The sequence below is a fragment of the Haemorhous mexicanus genome, chromosome 6 (assembly GCF_027477595.1).
Source record: "Haemorhous mexicanus isolate bHaeMex1 chromosome 6, bHaeMex1.pri, whole genome shotgun sequence".
Lineage (NCBI taxonomy): Eukaryota > Metazoa > Chordata > Aves > Passeriformes > Fringillidae > Haemorhous > Haemorhous mexicanus.
Genome location: NC_082346.1, coordinates 29,254,714 through 29,277,076, shown reverse-complemented (window position 1 = coordinate 29,277,076; position 22,363 = coordinate 29,254,714). Strand labels below are relative to the sequence as shown.

The 22,363-nt window shown below is 37.8% G+C and overlaps 1 protein-coding gene across 4 annotated transcripts in view; it reads left to right on the top strand.

Moving 5' to 3' along the window:
* UBR1 (ubiquitin protein ligase E3 component n-recognin 1) overlaps positions 1-19,975 on the top strand; it is a 67,553-nt gene extending 47,578 nt beyond the window's left edge. For all 4 annotated transcript variants that reach the window (XM_059849564.1, XM_059849562.1, XM_059849563.1 and 1 more), the window contains exons 36-47: positions 519-574; positions 885-981; positions 2,199-2,266; positions 3,091-3,241; positions 4,082-4,169; positions 4,858-4,991; positions 6,219-6,327; positions 15,177-15,233; positions 15,718-15,795; positions 16,456-16,626; positions 16,767-16,868; positions 17,330-19,975. In XM_059849564.1, the coding sequence (XP_059705547.1) occupies positions 519-574; positions 885-981; positions 2,199-2,266; positions 3,091-3,241; positions 4,082-4,169; positions 4,858-4,991; positions 6,219-6,327; positions 15,177-15,233; positions 15,718-15,795; positions 16,456-16,626; positions 16,767-16,868; positions 17,330-17,471 (1,253 nt within the window). In that variant the 3' untranslated portion in view covers positions 17,472-19,975. The remainder of the gene's footprint in view (positions 1-518; positions 575-884; positions 982-2,198; positions 2,267-3,090; positions 3,242-4,081; positions 4,170-4,857; positions 4,992-6,218; positions 6,328-15,176; positions 15,234-15,717; positions 15,796-16,455; positions 16,627-16,766; positions 16,869-17,329) is intronic.
* The last annotated feature ends 2,388 nt before the right edge of the window (positions 19,976-22,363 follow it).

Below are 22,363 nucleotides of genomic sequence, written 5' to 3'. Positions count from 1 at the left end.
GGTTGTGGCTGCCCCAACCCTGGCAATGTTCAAGGCCAGGTTGGATGAGGCCTTGAACAACGTGGTCTAGTGAGGGTGTCCCTGCCCATGGCAGGGGAATGGGAATTAGATGATCTTTAAGGGTCCATTTCAGCCCCTTAGCATTCTATGATAAATATGAGGGTAAGTTGGCTGCATAGCATCTCTGTAAATGTAACTTGATGGTTTTGAGCATTGCATAAAGCTAACTGAAAATAAATCTGAATCCATAGAATGAATGTTTTATCATCATTCATGTGAAACAACATTCCTTTAAATCCTTAGTTTGCAAAGTCTGAAAACTGAAAATTTTAAAATAGCTTATTGCAATAATTTTTCTTGGAAATGATCAGTGCCATTTAAGACAAATTTCTTTTTTCAAGAGAATTCTGTTACAATGATGAGGTTGACCTTTAAAAAGGAGTGTATATAATAAGATTAAATTAATATTAGGTTGTGTAGAAAAAAACAGCTTAATTTTTTCTGTGTTTAATTTTAAGAAAACCTCTTGGAAACAGAGGGCAAGCCTTTATTTGGATCCCTACAAAATAGACAGGTATGGATGAGTAAGATATGTGGTATATTTTAAACAAAAAAGCTTATTTTTGATATACATTCATCTATAAACCTGTTGAAATTGCTAACATCAAGATCATTCTCTGTTGAGGGATATCTCTCAATGTTTGGATTCATAGCATAAAGAGCACTTTGAAAGTTTAATATGTTTTCTTATATATGGATGTTCATATTAAATTAATTTATAAATGTCTTTTATGTTTATGTAGAAGTAGATATGTTTTTACAGTTCTAGATCATTCTTATATTTAGCCTTTTTTCCCATTCAACCGTTTTCTCTTGCGCTCTAGCACAGTGGCCTTAAAGCATTAGTGCAGTTTGCAGCTGCTCAGAGAACAACATCCCCACAGCTCCTGATTCAGAAACATCTGATTCGTCTTCTAGGAGGTACTGCATTCCTTTTGTTTACTGCCTTTTGTGTTGTGGAAGTTTCTATTCCAAAGTGGCACCCAGGTTAGCACAGCATGGAAGCAAGGGTCAGAGTACTTGACAGCAGTGCTCACTTCAGTCGCCTGAAATCATGGGGTGTAGATGGAACTCACCCCAGATGACCCAGACCTGCAGATACTCAAGTCTGGAACAGATGGGTACCAACTGTTTCTGGCAATGTTCAGAATTACTCAAATTCTTTTCTAAACAGGTGAATAAAGTCACAAAATAGGTATTTCTTAATTGTGAGACCTCATGTTAACATGGAGAAGAGAGGGCTCTGGGGAGGCTTCATTGCAGCCTTCCAGTATCTTATGAGGGCTTATAAAAAGGAGGAAAAGGGACTTTTTTGAGAGCTAGATAGGGGCAGGACATAAGGGGAATGGTTTTAAGCTGAGAAAAACTAGGTTTAGATTAACTGTTAGTCAGAAATTCTGTACTGTGGGGGTGGTGGGGCACTGAAACAGGCTGCTCAAAGAAGTGGTTACCCCATCCCTGGAAATATTAAAGGTCAGGTTGGAGGGAGCTCTGAGCAACCTGATGTGTAGTGAGTCACATTCCTGCCTTTGGCAGGGGAGATGGAATTGGATCATCTTTAAGCTCCTTTTCAATGCAAACCATTCTATAATTCTGTGACATTCAGTACTTTCAAAAGGCTGCTTAAAGCCTACCTTAAGATATTTCAGTCCCAGGGAAAGCTAGTTTGAGGCATGTAGCTTCCCCCGATGTTTCTTATTAATTGGGTTAGTATGGTGACCTTTGTGAATCCCACTCTCTGATTTGCTTTCTGTTAGATAAGACTCTTAGGTGTGGTTCTTAGGCTTTTGTATTGGGCAAGGTTGTGAGGCATCTAGTGTTGAGGTGCCTAAGGGACCTTCACCCTTAACACTGTGTGTGATTTATTAGAGCTGGAGAAATAAAGATTTATGTCTCAGAATTTTGAAGATATATTAATTAAAGTTGTCAGCTGTTTGGGCATGTGGAAAGAGCTAAACAAGCACAATCAAATCAGTGGTAATCAGTTAATTAAATAAATCCTTACTTTAGAGATCTGGACCTTTGTTTGACCAAATCACAGAAATTACAGAGGCTCTAAAATCAGATTCTGATACTACAGCTGAATCCAAAAGAGGAAAATACATGCTGAATGTTTTACTGTTACCTTTATTTTGTAGTTCTCCTACCAAACTTTAAAGGGGAGGACACCCCATCACTCTTAGAAGTAGATATGTTCCACATTTTGGTAAGCCGGTTCATTTTATTCTTCATATTAATACTTTGTTTTGAACATAAATTTCTGTATACTGTACTCTGTAAATAGTATCTGTTCACTTATGTGAGTCACACGATTATACATGAGCAACAGTCAAAAGATTGCATATGACTGCTGTGTTTACTTTTAGTTCTGCTAACTTTCAAATCTTTGCTGTCTTGTTCTTATTAAATTTTCTTCTTGCAATCTCAATCTTCTTTTTACCACCTCCATTGTTATTAAGCATAAAAAAATAAACTTAAAAAATGCACTCAGTTTCCTTCCCTCACCTTCCCTTCATCTCAATCAGTATCTCATACTCTGATTCCTTCATATTGGCTCTCATTACCTTTTTTATTTTTCTTAGTCTCTTCTTTCTGTTCTTAATACAAATCTGTATTTTAGATTTTTTTGCCGTTCAAAAAATCCAAAGCAAGCAGAAAACAGCCAACAAAACCAAACTCGCCAAATAAAATCTGTCATTCTATCTAATGCTTGGTCTCACTTCCCACTTTTTTCAATGTGCTTTGTCTTGTGTCAAAGCACAGAAATTAAGCTTTTTAGGAACTGGGCATGGTGTATCTCTAAACTGACAATTACCATTCAGCTCTGAGTTTTCTATGTGCCCTAGTGCTCAAATGGTTAATACTTTTCAGTGAGTTTTTCTACACTTTGAATTAAAACTAGCAAGATAGATTAACATACTCAGAATACAGAAATAAAATAAAAATGTATAGTGAGAGTATAATTGCTATCCTTCTATCTATTACCAAATTTTTGGCACTTTAATATTTGCCTATTCCTTTTCACTGTAGGTGGGAGCTGTATTATCCTTTCCATCTTTATACTGGGAAGATGCTGTAGACTTGCAGCCTTCATCAGTTAGTTCAGCCTATAACCACCTCTACCTCTTCCATCTGACAACACTGGCACACATAATGCAAATCGTCATCTCTTCAGCAACAGGTAGATGTGTATTTGTGTTGCATTTTTCTGGCATTTTTACATAGTTTCTTAAAAATAATGGATTTATACCATTAGTGTCTTCCAGGTATAAATGTCCTCACAAGAAGTGACACTTAGGCCTAGGTAGTAATAACAGTTTTCTGGAAAAAATGAAGTAGTGTTACATCAAGTTCAGAGCATTTTATTATATTGCTTCTGTGTGCTTAGGCTAAGAAAACAAAATAGTTACTGATCTATCAGTACTTGCTCCAGTCAGTCATTTCAGAGGGGTAGCTTTCTCTTCTTCACTTCTTGTAAGAGAATCAAATTTCTGCCAGCATCACTGAGCTGCACAGTGATAATCCATATGGATTTGGGAAATAAAATTTTCTTTGCCCTTCAACTTATTAAATACCCAGATCTGAAGTACAGAATCCTGTAAACCGATAGGAGAGAATTTAATTTTTCTCTCTATTTCATAGCATAGTTAAAAATTGCCTGTAGACTTTCTAGGTAGTACTTTGTTTTTTCTTCAGTATGATAGGAATTTTTAAAAATCTAGACATTTAAACAAATGTCTGTAGCTTAAGCTATGTCGGACAACTTCAAAAGTTCAAGGGAAGGGAAGCAGTTCTTTACTGAGGATAAGCAATGAGGGTATAATCCTCATTGCTTACAGCATTGAGTCTTAGGAGAACATTTTTAAGACAGAAAACAGCATATAGAAAAGAACTAAGAAAATAAAGAGGAAATAATTCTGTAGTGCAATTGAATAATAAAAAAAAAAGGTTTTGGTATTTGTAAAAGAGAAGTGTGTCATGATGTAGTGCATATACAGTGGACTCTTCTTTTTGTATGCAGAATCCCCTACTGCTCACTCATCTGACAATAGTGAGGAGGCGCAATCTGCACAGTCTTTCTGTAGAGAGGTTTGCCAGTACACCAGTGGGTAAGTAACAGTTCAATTGTTAAATTTTCAAGTGTTAAATTTTCTTGTAAAGACAGCAGTCCACAGGATTGACCAGGACAACACAGAAGATAGGAAAAAAATTACTCATTTTGTATGGGGAGTTAGCACAGTGCCATGAGCTTTCTTCCCATGCTCCTGGGCACTGAAACTGATGAAAGAAATGCTCTTAGTTAAAGTGGCTACTTTTTATGGACAGCAGAGTGAATCATTAGCCTGAGGATGAAAAAATACCTGTATCCATTGTAGAGAGAAATACTGCAGTATTTATTTTTTCTTTGCTTTGATTATTTTGATTTAGAACTCTTGTGTTATAAATGGAATCCAGAAAGAAGGAAATGGTCCTACTACAAAAGGGGGATAAGTGTAAAGCTGAACATTGTTGCTTATTTGAGTGTTAGTGTTAGTGCCCATTTTTCAGATTTTTTTGACAGGTTCAGCTGTCTAATTTGAAGATTTAATACAAGTGTGGTTCATAAATTCAGTACTCATTCCTTGCAAAAAGGAGAAGTTGGAAGTTAAGTGCTGGTGGCTGTCTTTCACAGAATTTGGAGTACACGAGGGTTGCTTCTACACAGCTACCATTCTACCAATGCTAGCCAAAATATGATAGTGCTAGAATGATTTGCACCATGAACTACTGGAGCTTTTTCTCATTTGTGTTTTGCAGTTGCTTTAGTCAGGATATTCCAGGCTGGCTCGTGTGGGATTGTGTTAAAAAAGGCATCATGCCTTACCTTCGTTGTGCTGCTTTATTTTTTCATTATTTGCTGGGAGTTTCTCCACCTGAGGAGCTACTGCAAGGTAAATATGAGAAAACAAATGTATGACTTTCTTTGTCTTGAAAGAGTTTTGAAATGTTCACAATAATTTAACAATAGTCAATACTTGAAAGTAAGACTTGGAAGGTAAAGGAATTACTAATTAGTAGAGGAAGGGACAGGCATGTGAAGCTGAGTTGTCCTGACCTGCATAAAAGAGCATTACTTCTGAGTAGATGCAAATATGTGAATTGTCAGTGATGTGTTGATTGATAGTAAGTACTTTTTGATAAAGATTTAGCACTTTAAAGAGAATTTCAGGAATTTAGGTTACATCACCTGAGAAATTGCCTGAAATGTATTTTAAAAGCCCAGTGTTTGTGTGTAGTGCTAATGTTGGTGAATGCTAAATATACAGGGATTGAGCAAAACAGACCCAATAAGGTACAAAACATATTATAAAACGTAAGCCTCTTCCTTGAAGGATCCTAGTGCATTACTGATACTAACCCCAAAAATAAATATTTGTTATGTGTCAAGATGCAGTGAAACACAGAATCATCAACTATTTGGAAAGAAGGGCAGTAATTTTTATTAATAACTGAGACAAAATATAACACCTATAATATATAACAACAAAAATACAGAATTGATTTATATAAACTATGAATGAAGTTTTAATTTTATTAGAGTCAAATCTTTATGCAAGTCAAAATCTCTGCACATTGGGATATTCTGTTATCCTTACCAGGCGTCTGGATCATTGATTCTGTAGGGAGGAGTCTTTCTGGTGAACCAACAATGTAATTTTCTGTAACAGAGACAATAAATGACCACCCAGCAAACTATAAAATTAGCTCAATTTTATGTAGTGTTAGCACTGACCTGATTACAGCAAAATTTAATATCATTGAGGACTGTCGTAAGGATAGTGAAAAACTAACATGCAAGTATGGAAATCTACTGCACTTGTGTGACATATTACGCAGTAATTTAAGCAAGGAATTTTATTATTACAGTAACTTATGCATTAAAAAATACCTAATAATATATATCAAATTTCTTTACACAGATCCTCAACTAATCCAAATTATTATAGCTCTGGTTAAGTTGGCAGAATAATATCCCGTTGTACTATGTAGGAGCTATGATGAAGTTGTAGGATACAGTTATATTCAATGGAAAAGGGATCAGGAGACGATTTCTAGTTTTGAATGAATTATTCAGCAGTGCTGAAACACTTAAGCACTCATTTGTGTTTTCTTTTCAGTTTCTGAAGAAGGGCAATTCAAGGCACTTTGTAGTTACCTCTCTCTACCTACAAATTTGTTCCTGCTCTTCCATGAATATTGGGACACAGTAAATCCACTGCTTCAAAGGTACTAACTGGGACTGGACAGGCCATGCTCTTCTGTTGTGGTGGCCCTGTGGGAATTCTAGACCAAAACTCTTAATGAATGACTGAGCTCAAATTCGTACTGAAGTTCTAAACGTTTTGTATGGGTACACTGAATCTCTTAAAGCACTTCAGAAACATAAAGCACTCTCTGTTTTATGATAATTCCAATATAAATAATTATAGTTTAAGGGACTAGTGCTTGCAGACCTATATGAAACCATTCAGACAGAAGTTATTTTAAACCATTGCTTGTTTGATTTAGCACTCGGTGTTCATTTCCCGATTTTTAATCTGTCTACAGCAAAAGTGCTGATTACACGAGCTATAAAATGAGAATGTGGAAAATCATGTAGCTGGCAGGGTGAGGCTTTCTATTATTTCTTCTCATCATTTGCAAAATAGACTGGTGAATATTGAAATTGGCTTAATGGTTAAAAGGTACGATTTGAACATTATGTACATTGCCATCTGCAGTCATGGAATCATAGAATGTTAGAGGGTTGGGATGGACCTTAAAGATCATCTGGATCCAGCCTCCCTGCCTTGGGCAGGGACACCTTCCACTAAATCAGGCTGCTCCAAGCCTTTTTCAACCTGGCCTTGAACACTTCCAGGGTTGGGGCATCCGCAACTTCTCTGGGCAGTCTGTTCCAGTATCTTACCATCCTCAGAGGAAAGAATATCTTCCTAATTTCTAACCTAAATTTCTCCTCTTTCAGTTTGTGAAAGTAGCAGTAAAGAAAACATTCTTTCTTTAGAAGTAAAGAAAGAATTGGTTGAATTCTGCATTCAAAACCTCAAATTAAATAAACAAAAACACCATACCTCATCCCCAGTTAAGACTAAACCAGCTATATTGTATTGGAGAATGTGTATTTAACATGACCATTTGAGCACCTGGTAGCAATAATGATTATTCCTGGTTCTTGGCAGAATTCTCTGACTTACATTAGGTTTTACTGCATTATTGATGTGTTTGTTTTGGTTCAGGGCAAATTTGGGAGAGAACTCTTAAAGGGCTCTCTTAGGAAATTGGATTTTACTACTCTTCTCCCAACCGGTCTAGGAGAAAATACTTCTTTGGAGAAAAGTGGAAAAAAACTATTTATTAAACAAGAAAACTTAATATTAAACAATAAAACTCTTTGCTGCTCTAAAGGAGATGACACACTTAGAAGGTTTCGTCTCTAGACTCTAGTTCAGCTCACTCAGTCTTTTATCAGTCTCTCTGGCGCTGGAGATGCCGTGGCCTAGGCCCGGCCCGGCCCACCGAGGCGAGCTGCTGGTGCTTTTATGGTTGTTCAGTTCAGAGCAGGTGTGAACAGGTCTAGAGAAAGGGGAAAAAAGGGAAAAAAAGCGCAGTCTAGGGAACTTCTTTGTTTCAGCTAGCTAAACTAACTAAAAAGCAAGGAAAAAAAAGTGCTCTGTCTCGTTGTTTGCTCATCTGCAGAAAATACACAGTCCAGAAGTAGGAATGTGTAGGAGTGAGTTCAGTGTCTGAAAATAAACTGCGCGCTTCTTCTTTTCTCTTCAATCTTTGGAGCAAGTCTTAAAGGTGCAAAACTTACTATTCAGTATAAATGGAATGAGACGATTGGGGATAAAAGCATCATATAGTTAACTTAGGACATTCCACCCCTTATCCCCATATCGTCAGCTTACTACTAAAACTAATATATATATTTTAACTCTATAAACACATACATCAGACATTTAATATACAGCTATACACAGACAATGGTAGTAACATTTAGCAAACAGTGATATTTACACGTAGGTCTCACCTAATAATGAGATCTCTTTGAGGTACACATCGTGTTCTTCTATCTCTTTGCATTATCTACTATGTGGAACTTGGTCTTTGAGCAAAGACAACTCTACGAATGGGTTTGTCTGTACTTGAGGCAGAATTGATCTAAACTGTCTTCTTTAATAAACTTTTGACATGTACCACTGGGATTTTGTCTCTATCTACTTTATGCAAAGGCTCAGATTGGGCAGGGCTTACTCGGTTAGTAGAGCCTCGGGTGTTAACTAGCTAGGTGGCTTTTGCCAGATGTTGCTCTCAGTTTTTGAAAGATCTCTCACTTAATGCTTTCAAAGTTGTTTTTAACAGTCTGTTGTACTTCTCTACTTTTCTTGCAGTTGGTGCATGGTAGGGGATATGGTACACTTACTCAATGCTATGTTTCTTAGCTCAGGTGTTGATAAGGCTGTTCTTGAAATGAGTCTCATTGTCTGACTCGATCTGCTCAGGGGTTCTATGTTTTTACAGGACTTGCTTTTCAAGATTCAGGATGGTGTTTTGGGCAGTAGCATGAGACACAGGATAGGTTTCTAGCTATCTCGTGGTGGCTTCTACTATGGTCAGCACGTAGTGCTTGCTTTGGCGTGTTTGGGGCAGTGTGATGTAGTCGATCTGCCAGGCCTCCCCATACTTGTACTTGGACTACTGCTCACTATACTACAGGGGCTTTACTCGCTTGGCTTGCTTGATGGCAGCACACGTTTTACAGTCATGGATAACTTGAGAAATACTGTCTATGGTTAGATTTACTCTTCGGTCTCGTGTTCACTTATAGGTGGCATTTTTACTCTGATGACTTGAGGCGTCGTGGGCCCACCGAGCTAGGAATAACTCTCTCTTGTGTTCTTAATTTAGGTTTATCTTTGACACTTTTATTTTTGCAGCTTGGTTTACTTGCTCATTGTGTTGGTGTTCTTCATTAGCTCTGCTCTTGGGGACATGGGCATCTACATGGCGGACTTTCACAGGTAGCTTCCCTACCCTGGTAGCGATGTCTTTCTACTCATCGGCAGCTTAAATCGGTTTTTTTTTACGTTGCCAGTTAGCTTCTTTCTACTTCTCTAGCCATCTTTACAGAGCATTGGCTACTATCTATGAATCAGTGTAAAGGTAGAGCTTTGGCTACTTCTCTCTCTCAGCAATGTCTAGGGCCAGTTGAACGGCTTTGAGCTCTGCAAGTTGGCTTGATTTACTTTCTCTTTCGGTAGCTTGAGCAACTTGTCGTGTGGGGCTTCATACGGCTGTTTTCTACTTTCGTTTCATTCTTACAATGTGACAAGAACTGTCAGTGAAAAGAGTGTAGCGCGTTTCTTCTACTGGCAGTTCATTGTATGGTGGAGCTTCTTCAGTACGTGTTACTTCTTCTTCTTCATTAGCAAGACTAAAGTTTTCACTTTCTGGCCAGTTTGTAATTATTTCTAGAATCTCAGGGCGATTCAGTTTTTTAATATGGGCGCGCTGTGTGATCAGAGCGATTTATTTGCTCTATGTGGCACTGGTGGCATGGTGCATAGAGGGAACTTTTGCTTTGAACATCCACCCCAGTACTGGTAGTCGGGGTGCTAGGAGGAGTTGTGCTTCAGTGCTTATTACTTCTGAGGCAGCTTGGACTCTTTTATAGGCTGCTAAAATTTTTTTTTCTGTTGGGGTATAGTTAGCTTCAGACTTTCTGTAGCTTCGACTCTAAAATCTAAGTGGTCGGCCTCGAGTCTCTTCAGGCACTTTTTGCTAAAGGCTCTAGGACAAGCCATGGTTCCCGGCTGCAGAGTAGAGCACATTCTTTACTTCTGGTCTTGTCTTGACTGGGCTAAGGGCAACTGCATGAGCGATTTTTTGCTTGATTTGGGTGAAGGCTTGTTGCTGCTCAGGGCCCTAGTGGAACTTGTTCTTTTTACGGGTGACTAGGTAGAGGGGGCTCACAATCTGACTGTACTCAGGAATGTGCATTCTCTAAAAGTTTATGGCACTTAGGAAAGCTTGTGTTTCTTTCTTGTTGGATGGTGGAGACATTGCTGTGATTTTGTTGATGACATCAGTGGGAATTTGACGCCGTCTGTCTTGCCACTTCACTCTCAGAAACTGGATCTCTTGAGCAGGTCTTTTGACTTTGCTCTTTTTGATGGCAAAGCCGGCTTTCAGGAGAATTTGGATAATTTTTTTTTCTTTCTCAAACACTTCTGCTGCCGTTTTCCCCCATACAATGATGTCATCAATGTATTGCAGATGTTTTGGAGCTTCATTCTTTTCTAGTACACTCTGGATCAGTCTATGGCAGATGGTGGGGTTGTGCTTTTACTCTTGGGGCAATCGGTTTTAGGTATACTGCACTCCCCTCTAGGTGAAAGCAAACTGAGGCCTGCAATCTGCTGCTAGAGGAATGGAGAAAAATGCATTGGCAATGTCAATGGTGGCATACTACTTTACTGCTTTGGACTCTAGCTCATACTGGAGTTCTAGCATGTTTGGCACAGCAGCGCTCAGTGGTGGAGTCACTTTATTTAATGCACGGTAGTCTACAGTCAATCTCTATTCTCTCTCAGATTTACGCACAGGCCAGATGGGGCTGTTGAAGGGTGAGTGGGTTTTGCTGACTACTTCTTGGCTTTCTAGTTCACGGATTATTTTGTGGATGGGGATCACGGCATCTCGATTCGTCTGATACTGCCGGCGGTGCACTATCGAGGTGGTAATTGGTACTTGTTGCTCTTCTACTTTCAGAAGTTTTACTGCAGATGGGTCTTCTGACAGTCTAGGCAAGGTGTTCAATTGCTTGACGCTCTCTGCTTCTACAGCAGCTATTCTAAATGCTCATCTGAATCTCTTTGGGTCTTTGAAATACTCACTTCGGAGGAAGTCTATGTTTAAAATGCATGGGGCTTCTGGGCCAGTCACAATAGGGTGTTTCTTCTACTCATTTCTAGTTAGGCTTACCTCAGCTTCTACTAAAGTGAAATTTTGGGATCTTCTTGTCACACTGGCAATAGAAACAGACTCTGCCCCCACATGTCTCGATGGGATTAATGTACATTGTGCACTAGTGTCGACTAAAGCTTCGTATTCTTGTGGTTCAGATGTGCCAGGCTAACGAATTTACACAGTCTAAAAAACACGGTTTTCTCTAGCCTCTACTTGGCTAGAGGCAGGGCTCTTCTAAGCTTGGTTATCTTTTTTTCTTTGGATATATGTCTTGGAGGTTCTTTTAAGGGTATCAAAAATATTGTCATTATCATCATATATGACAGTTCGGTTACTGGCTATTGGAGTTGCTTCTCTTTTGGAACTTCTTCTCTGAGTCTTCAGTTCACGCACTTGTTGTACCAGAGCAGCAGTAGGTTTTCTATCTCATCTCTTCATGTTTTTTCTACAATCACGCAGGAAGAACTACAGCTCAGCTCGTGGGGTGTACTTTCTCTCTCTATCTGGGGAGCGTCTGCGTTGGGCACTAGAACTTCTGATCTGTACTGTTGAGATTTGAAGAAGGTCTTCTTTAATCTCTTCTCTGAGCTTTTTGTGATTCTCTTCTATCTTATCTTCTAACTTCTGCAGACGTGTTTTCACTGCTGCGATTCTGGCATGTGTGGGGCCATGCACAGCGTCTGCATACGTTCGGAGTTTTTTTGCTATATCTAGCACGGTCTCTTCACTGTCATCTCGCTTCATTATTGTTAGAGCAGAAGCATATTCATGTGGCTTGAGTTGTACAAGTTTTTTCTACATTACAGATGTGCATGGTACCAAGTTTGGATTTACAGTGTTTACATCATCTGAGAAGACAATCTCTGCTACTGCTATTTCTCTCAAGCGTTGGATCTCTTGCTCTATGGTTTTCTACTGTGTTTGCTGCATATAGAGATTGTCTGCACACAGGTATCTTTGTGCAACACTTTTTAGGACTCGTGCCCAGAGGCTGTGAGGGTTAGCCTCCCTCATCATTCTTTGGTTAATGACAGGATCTTGTGACAGGGATCTCAAATGCTTGGCTTCACTGCCATCTAAAACTGTAGCTTCACTTGCAGCATCTTAGAGACGGACTAACTAACTAATTATGGATTCATCAGGTTGCCGGGTATAATCTTTCTTTAGGCCACGAAGGTTTTTCAGGGAATAGGACTCTATATTGGCTTCTGAGGCTGTATCAGTTTTATTAACTTTGGGCTTTTTATCAGTAGTTGGTGGTGAGGGTCTTTCTCTTGGATCATCATCGTCAGTCACTGGCTGATTGGTTTTGCTCGTGTACTTCTTTTTTGCAGCAACTGCCAGTGGCTTAGGCTTACTGTCTGGTTCAGCTCCAGCCTGAGTAGTTGGAGTGTTGGCTGCAGCCTGAGTGATTGGAGTAGTTGCTGTTTTATCTCTCTGCTTGCCTGCTTCTGTCTGTTGCTCTTTAGTATCTAGCAGGGTACGATAAGCGTAGGCCAGGGCCCAGCTTATTGCAATGAGACTTTTTTCTTTACAGTCACTATGGCATTTTTCTTTCAGGTATTTTCTCACTTCAGCTGGGTTCTGAATTTGTTTACATGGAAAATTCTAGTCTATAGGATTAGAAAATTCTTTCAGGGTTTGGCCTATATTTTCTTATTCTCTACACTACTCATCATTTTTCATGCTTGAGTCTACTTCTGGGTCAGGGGTCTTGTCAGTTTTTCTGGACATTTCAGCTCTCATTCTAGAGAAGCTGCAGACTATATAGAGGAAGCTTACTACATTAAATGCTAGAAACATGGTTTCTTTAACAGTCAGGGGAAACTGAACATTCTCAAAAAGTGACATAACAGATTCAGAGGAGAAGAAGGAAAGGAAAGGCTGGAAAGTTTCATTCTCTGCTCCTCTTCTAACAAACTGGGTGCAATTACTAATAAATTCTTAAAACATACTGCTGGAACTAGGACGCGGGGTAGGACGAAGAAACTATACACTATACATATTGTAAGCAGACTCCAGCAACTTTGTAAATGCCCTATAAATTATTATCACTAAGGCTAGCAAAATAGCTATTCTAATCTGTGCCCCTGTACTGTGAAACTTACGTCTTAGGGACAGTAATCTTAGTGACTAGAAAGGTACTGAAACTTCAAAAAGGCTTATAGACTAGAACTACATGAAGGCCTCCACCCCAAGAGATATTATGAAATCAAGCAACATGGCTATTGACTGTTTTAACTCACTACAGAGCAAGCACAACTAACATGCAATTAATAATGTTTTTTTCTACTTTCTCGAGCCCCACGTTGGGCGCCAATTGATGTGTTTGTCTTGGTTCAGGGCAAATTTGGGAGAGAACCCCCAAAGGGCTCTCTTAGGAAATTGGATTCTACTACCCCTCCCCCAACCGGTCTAGGAGAAAATACTTCTTTGGAGAAAAGTGGAAAAAAACTATTTATTAAACAAGAAAACTTAATATTAAACAATAAAACTCTTTGCTGCTCTAAAGGAGATGACACACTTAGAAAGTCTCGTCTCCAGACTCTAGTTCAGCTCACTCAGTCCTTTATCAGTCTCTCCGGCGCTGGAGATGCCGTGGCCCAGGCCCGGCCCGGCCCACCGAGGCGAGCTGCTGGTGCTCTTATGGTTGTTCAGTTCAGAGCAGGTGTGAACAGGTCTAGAGAAAGGGGAAAAAAGGGAAAAAAAGCGCAGTCTAGGGAACTTCTTTGCTTCAGCTAGCTAAACTAACTAAAAAGCAAGGAAAAAAAAGTGCTCTGTCTCGCTGTCTGCTCATCTGCAGAAAATACACAGTCCAGAAGCAGGAATGTGTAGGAGTGAGTTCAGTGTCTGAAAATAAACTGCGCGCCTCTTCTTTTCCCTTCAATCTTTGGAGCAAGTCTTAAAGGTGCAAAACTTACTATTCAGCATAAATGGAATGAGACGATTGGGGATAAAAGCATCATATAGTCAACTTAGGACAGTTGTTTGGTTGGGTTTTTTAACCTCTACTTGTTTTAACCTTTGTTGTCTAGATTTCTTCAATTTAGGGACATTTTGAACTGTTGATTTCCAACAGTCCATATAGCTGACCTAAACAGTTCCCTACATACAGTTTTATTATGATCAATTCCATTTGTAGTATATATTATTATTTATAAATTAATGGATTCATTTTTGCAAGTAAACTATTAAATTTGTCTTACTTCTTCCCACATATTTGCTTAAAGACATAGAAGTGTTTCTAAGAGAACACAAATATGATGCTTGTGAACAAGGGGAAGGATCACTAGAAGCAGGATTAACAAATAGTTACAGTGCTACAGAAAAAGAGATTTCAAGTAGGAGGCTGCATATTTAACATAATAGTAACAGTTGCCAAATCATCATGCAGGTTCCCATATGTTTTTTCGCAGAATCTTATTTCAGAAGACTGAATTTGATGATTGTTGAGAAATGTGTTAAATGAAGCATACTAGATTGACCATCTGCTGCAGTTCTTTCTCCCTTTTTTTTTTTTTTTTAGAAATTACTTAAAAGACATCTTAAACGTACCAGTTCCTCTCTTCAGTAACTGACCAGTGCCTGCCATTGTTTTGTTTGATAGACATGTTTGGCCATTCTAAGCAATTATGTAGTAAACCATGGTAAAACAGCCATTAGGTGATGATTATTTAATAAAAGGAGCAAATGTTTTTCTATTAGAATGCACAATATTTATTTATGCTGTATCTTCTAGCGCATGTATTTCAAAAGGTTCTGTGTATTGTAGCCCACACTGAGGAACTAAGTATGTCTGAAGACTGCTTGCATTGTTGAACTCTGTGTAAATCTAGTGTTTTTATGTGCATGATGGTATTTTTAAGTCTTTTTTCACATAGGTTTTTCCTCCTGTATAGCAAAACATTCTCCTGAAGAAAACTATTAAAAAACACCCCTGTTTTTTTTCTTGCAAAGTTTTAGGTAGAAGTGTCAATGCTTTTTATAAGTGTTTTGTGTAGGCTTATCACTTAGTAGTTTAATTTAATGAACCTAAATGTAGTTTAATGAACCTAAATGTATATTTTTATCCAATGCTGTTATCTGCAAATGTTTGTTTGAAATAGGTGGTGTGCTGATCCAGTGGTGTTAAGCTGTTTGAAAGGGAAAAGCATTGCAATAAAGTAAGTTTATTGTTGTTGTTTTCTTCTGGTTTTGACTTAAAACACTTGAAAGATTGAAATGCTTATTGTGGGCAAGTCAGAGACTTCATGTTTTATTCCTTCTGCTTTACTGCTAGAAGTACATTTCTCTTTAAATGTCTTGTTTATTATTCCTTATACATTGACTCTTTATTGAGATTGTACGACATTGTTAGACAAGTAACCTGTCCTGCTCTAGGAAAGAACAAAAGCTAACTGAAGTAGGAAATGTCTTCATACATGTAGGTTATATGTGAAATTTAAGTTCAACACCTTTGCCGGAATATAGAAATGTTGAAGCTCCCTTGTGGAGCATCTCAGTGGGGATTCCAGGACTGAAGAATTGCTCTAGAATTCTGGACTTCTGCAGAAATGACCAAAAGCTTAGCAGGGATTTGTGGTTATTTAGTCCATTGTTTGCTTTGATCTTTATAATTCTCATAATACTTCTATTCCACTTACCCAGGTATCCTAGGAAGAGAAATCATTTAATAGAGCTTCCTGAAGACTACAGTTGCCTTCTGAATCAAGCCTCTCAGTTTAGGTAAGATGTGGCATATTTGGTTGTTTTCTTAGGTGTTTTTGTCACTTTTAGTGAATTTTATATTCTTGCAGTTACTGTAACTGGTATTGAAAGAATACAGAAATTATTTTGTAGTGAAGGCAAATGTTATGGTTATGCTGACCTATACTAGCACCTGTTCATTTTAAATGTGAAGCACAACAGCTTGCTAAATGAAGTCATTTGTGTTTGTTAAGACAGCATATAAAATTTTTATAGCTTAGTCTGCTGCTCATTTTTCTTCTGGGAAGTGTGCATTTGGTTTGGCCATAAGCCTGAAAATTATTTTTGAACTGGACACAACAAGCCCAGATGATGGCACTGTTTTATGCCAAGAAGAGTGAATCATAGGATGACTGAGGTCAGAAGGGACTTCTGTTGATCATCTAGTTCAACCTCCTTCTCAAAGCAGATATTTTGCAGATAATTAATTTCAAACAGTGTGAAAATACAACATAAGGAGGCAGATATGTTATGTGATTGTGATATAATACATCTTAGGTTTTTGTTTGATTGTGATTTGGGGTTTTTATTTGGTTGGGTAGGCCTTTTTGGGGTTTTCTTAAGGAACATTAACCTTTAGCTAACATTTCTTTTGAAGTTTTGATTTCTACTGTGACATGCTGGTTACGCCTCTTTTAGATGCCCACGGTCTTCTGACGATGAACAAAAGCACCCAGTATTGTGTTTATTCTGTGGGGCAATGTTGTGTTCCCAGAACACTTGCTGTCAGGAGCTGGTGAATGGGGAGGAGCTGGGAGCCTGTACTTCTCATGCTCTTCAGTGTGGAGCTGGAGTCTGCATGTTTCTCAAGTAAGTAGCCAGAATTCACAACATTGTCAAAGCATTTGATTCTTTTTGTCTGAGGTAACTTTGACATAAATTATACCTCACCAGAAAGGGAAGAGCCTGCTTGGAGTTGTATTTTAAATGTAGCTATTCTTTTCTTTAAGAATCAGGGAATGCAAAGTTGTCCTCATTGAAGGTAAAACCAGGGGCTGCTTATATCCTGCACCCTACTTGGATGAATATGGAGAAACAGATCCAGGTCTAAAGTAAGTAAATGCTTGACTTCCTACCTTTCCATTTTTATATCTCTTTCCTTCTTATACTCATTGGACAACACATTCTTCTGGCTAGTGTGTACAGCGCTGTATGTGATGTGTGTCTTGGCCTGGGGAACCGATGGCAGTTTCCAGTCAGAAATGGGTAGTTTATAATGAGAAAATACATTTTTTTGGTACTGTTAAACTTTCTTGTCTCAAGAGTGCTTTGTATGCATTTCACCAGAAACATGTGAGAGCTGCCATTGCTGAAATGTCATCATAGAAATGGCAGTCATTGCTTGTCACAAGTAGAGATATTTTTACATTTCCAATAGACTTGTTTGGAATTTAATCAGTATTTAATTAGTCTAGAGTTAATGTTAGCCTATTAATTGGACAGTTAATTAGCCTATTAATTGTCAGTTGCTATTCTGATATGCTAACTGGTTATTCTCTTTTCCTCTCTGAAGAAGAGGCAATCCCCTGCACTTATGTCAGGAGCGTTACCGGAAGCTCCATCTGCTGTGGCAGCAGCACTGCATCATAGAAGAGATTGCCAGGAGCCAAGAAACAAATCAGATCTTCTTTGGATTCAACTGGCAGCTGCTCTGAGTCTCTTGATTTTAGTGAAAACTCTGACCTGTGGCAGTGCTTTGGAAAAGGAAAGGAAGGTGGCAGTAAAAAGTCTACTCAAGTGGTTTCTGTAGTTCAGACAATTAATTGATGGATTCTCTAGATTGGATGTATCACTGATGCATTGAAACAGAAACTCATATAATTTTCCTCTTCTTTTCTTTCCAAAAAAACCGGAAATCAGATTCTGTAATTATTACTGAACCAGAAATATTTCCGTTTTTTTCACAAGTTTGGATTGTTTTACATGTTTTCATGAGAACACTTCCCAAATGCTGTTTTTCAGAACACACACCCCATTTGTCTCTTCCATGCCTTGAGAACATATCTAAATGGTGTTGCCAAGGAAAAGCCTCCTTTACTTTCTTTCTGGGTTCTTTTCCCAGGCTTAGTGAAGCTTTAAATAGATCAAGATCATATTGAAGTGTAAGTGGTGCCAGGTCTTTAGTCACCTGCAGCAACAGGTACAATAAAAAATAAGTTTTACAGAAAAAGCTTGTATTTAGATATACCTTGGGATTTAATGAAGAGTTTTCACTGATGAATGAAAACTCATTCTTTAAATGAGAAGTGTGGAATAGAAAGTGCATGGAGAGATTACCATCTTGCTTGTTGCATCAAAAAATTAAGTCAGTGCTTTTTGCATTGCCAGAACTGCACATTATCTGATGAATTTATCCTCCATTAATGTATATCATAAGAGTTCTGGGGCTTCACCATTTGCCTAGGTTGTGGTTAGTTTTACTTCTTTTACAGTTTGTCTTCTGAGACCTTCCCCAAGAATCAAAAGTGAAAATACTGCAGGTATGTGGTTGTGGTGTAGCTCTGTAAGCTAGCTGTACAAGAGCTAGAGACCTCAGTGGAGTAAACAGCCTTCAAAGCTATCCCTGGACTTAAATCAAGGCCCAAAACCAGCAAGTTTTAGAATCAGAAATAAGTTTGCCCTTATCTAAGGGATTTTCCTCTCAGTATCTTCTGTCACTTTTATTTGGAGCATGTTTTGGAGTCTGCATAAATGAAATTGTGTGTTTTGGGAGGCATGTTCAGTGGTTCAATGCCAGGTAAAGGAGAGAAGGGAAGAAAAGGTGGCTAAATCTGTCTCTTTGCCCTTCAGTAGTTACTAGCACATTGTGATTGAGCTCTCTCTCAATGATGTGATTGTGCTTCTGTTCTAAATGTTTGTTGTTCTGTTTTCTGAATTTCAGCCATAATATACGTGAGGGAATTTGTAATGTGATGGGTAAAAACTCTTTCACAGGGAAATGACATCTCCTGAGAAAGTTTGAAGTTGTCACTACCCTCCATTTCCCTGCCCCTTTGCTATTTGTGGATTCTTTTGTGCCATTGTAATCAGGCTTTCAAGGTAATCAAGGGGAGGTTTCCAAATTAATGTCTGAGTGGTTTTGTATGATTTCTTTTTTGTTTTGTTTTCCCACAATTACATGAGAGATAGTAGAATCACAATTGATGATTTAGAATTAAATACCATTCTTCTGGGGTTTTTAAAAATGTATTTTGCATATGTATGTATGAGTGCACTACACAGCACTGTAACTAATATAAGTAGGGAGTACCAATGATCTCAAACATTGTTCTGGTTTCAAATACTTTTTAAAAACTTTTGCTGTAATCCTTCCCCAGTGGTATAAAAAGTTGGCCTTGATATATTTTCCAGATATTCTCTTTCTTGATATTAAGACCATTCTCCTGATTTTGATTCTGTCAGATTTTAAACCTGAATATTAAACTCTTAGAAGACAAACGTTAATGCTGTTAGTCTTCTCTAAAACATGTTTGAAACACATATTGAGTTTAGAACAGCTGTCATGAAAACTTGCATGCACTGGTGATTTTTATATCATCAAAACACTGCTTACAAACAAAAATATTGAATTAAGACTGGCAAATGCCTCATTGATACCAAACCAGTATTCTCTTACTGTTTCCCTCTGATATTTACATATTCAGTTATCAGAAACTTTCAGTTATCTTGCACTTCACTGATACAAAGTTTCCATTATCCAATATACAGTGAGATCACTTTATTTTGTTTTCTGTCTGAACTGAGTATACAAGGACAGGAGCTGGTAGAGCAGGTGAGCTCCTCTAAAGCTCTGGAAATCTCTTTATAGCTAAAGAAGCGGGAGAGGAAAGTTGAGTCTTTCTGTACGTTTGCACATACTAATTTAGCAAATGGGCTCCCCTATAATTCACTGACTAGCGTGGTCATCTTTCATTTCATAAATTACTATGCAGTTTTGTTCACTGTGAGTATAATCTGTATTTAGTGACTGCAAGATGCTTATGCCACTTATTTCTGTTCCATCCAAGCTGACAGAAGTTATTTGATAATGCACATACTGGTATCTTAAATTGCAAAAATGTAAATTTGAAACTTGTATAATGTTCTTGTGCTTTTGAAATAAAATATCTTGTATATGTATATTTAAAAAAAAAAAGGAAATAAAGTAACTTCTCATAGATTATTCAGTTTTTATTTGGAGGCACTTTGGCACCTCACAGTTCATTTTACAAGAGTGTTATAGTGGTGTCTGTCAGTGTGGGAAAGGAAAAGAGCTGGAAAATGGTTGGTAAGCTATCAGTTTTCCATGTAGGCTGTATCTTGGTTGTGCTATAAGGAATGGTAGCATGCCTTTTCTCATGTAAAGATGTGCTCCACTTGAAACTTGTCCTAGTATTTTACAGATGCAAATTCCTACAGCATCTACATAAATTTCTAAAAGAAGTTAAAAGTACAGAATTTAGTATTTATATGCCCTGAAACTGATCTAGTTGAGGGCTTCTGGTTTTGTATCTTCTTGAAGAACTGACTGTACTGTTTGGCAGATACTTAGCCTCTAGAAAGGAAAACTTTATGGTGTTGGTCTCATGTGCTGTGTGATGCATACTTAAAAAAAAAAAAAAAAAGTGGTTTATTATAGATGTAAACAGTCAAGACATCTTTTACATTGATATGGCCAGTACTTCTTGCTCTTTATGTTACAGGCTGCTGGTTGTCATCATGTTCTCACTGCTTTGGGCACCATTTGGGTGTTAATGATGTTGCTCTTTATGCTTATTCTTAGTAAATGGTTTTTAAGAACTGAATTCCTGCAAACGTAAAAGGCAGAGACAGGTAGATTAAAGTCTATTAACAAAAATGTTCTGAAGAAAATTAGAATAAGAATCCTGTTAATTAAGGGAAAAAATACCCAAACCACAGCACTATTTCTTTTGTAATCAAAATCTTAATGTACAAAGCTATATAGAGGAATATTTTCACTATTATATGCTCTGCATTATGTTTGAAATCCGCTTATTTTCTAGACAACAGCCTTGAATAATCTCTAATGTAAACTATTCAGATTCACAATACAACATCTATCTTGTTACTTTGATTCTTCTAACCTATTACTTGACAAGGTGTTCAAAGATATTTTATCAAAAATAGAAGTAGTTTCATATCTGTGGTGCAGTCTCTTCTCTTTGTTTTTATCGGTATTTTCCAGGTAGGTTAAATTGAAAGGTTGATACAGGAAAAAATGGCTAGTAATGAAAATCCACTTCCTTACATGTGTCTCAAATCTAGTTATTTCTAATCCTAGCTGCATTTCTCTGAAGTTGCATTCAGTACAGTCAAAATTGTTCATGAAAGTGAAGTTATGTAAAGGAAATTTGCACTGAAGGAGAGCAAGCTGAAGTTCCAAGAGGTGATATATACATGATTTTGTGTAATGGTGAGTAAGAGATCAGGTACAGAGTTAAACATGAGACATTACAATGGGACTTGACTTATTGCTGTTCATGAGATCACTGTCAAAAAAGGAATATAGTTTGTGCTGCATAAGTACAGGTTGTCACACAACTTAGTCCATCTGACTTTAATTTTAGGTTTCTAGGCTTTATGCTTGAGTGAATGAGCTGCGGCAAAATGTTGTGAAGCACAAAGTGGGGACTGTGGATTTCATGATCATTTGAAGTCCTTGCTGTATTTGTGAAGATGTGTGGTTAGCCTTTTTCAGAAGACTGCAGAACGATATCTCTCCTCCTTAATTGTTCCTGAAATTTAATATTAGCCTCTTTGGGTACAAGAATTGAGATGCTCATCCCAAGGTACCAGTTCTTGCTTGAACTGTATTCATTTCAACAAAATCCTGAATGTGCTGCATGTTTATGTTTCTTACTATTTTTTCTCTGTGATCAACATATAGAGCAAGTGTTTTCAGTGGCAATGAGCAAGCTTTAAAGGAAGAGCATTGTACATGCAATTTCTAAAGAAACTCCCATTGTGCCTTCACCAGAAAGTCAACATTACAGTGTTTTATTTTATTTTTTAAATTAAGAACGTGATAAAGAAGACAGTTTTATGCATAGGTGAGTTCCTTACTCTGGAATTTTCTGTATTGTTATAAATTTTGGACGGATTAGGCATTAGTAACAAATAGGATAAGAAGTGTCCCCCAAATCGTATTTATTTCTGTATCTGAGCAGATGCCCTGGCTTAAAGGCTTGGCTCACTAATGCTATCTCTGTCTTTATGAATTACGGAGAATTAAAGATTGAGTCTGTGCTGCTGCCTGAGTTTGTTTCCTTGATCCAGTGCCTCTGGTGTTAAATACTGCAGGAAACCCAAACTATCGTGACAGGTGCTATAAAGGAAGCCAGATATGTAGGGTGTAGCACTTCCATCTTCTGAGGAAATCAATAAATACAAAGCAGAGAAGAAAGCATTTATAAACAAAAGTAAATTTTATCCTGATACTGTGAAATGAGTGATTATCTTTTTATAATGTATCCCTATTGGTGGAGACTCTGAATGCCTAGACAGATAATTAGCAGTCTAATGACTAAGTGATTACTGGTAATAGGTC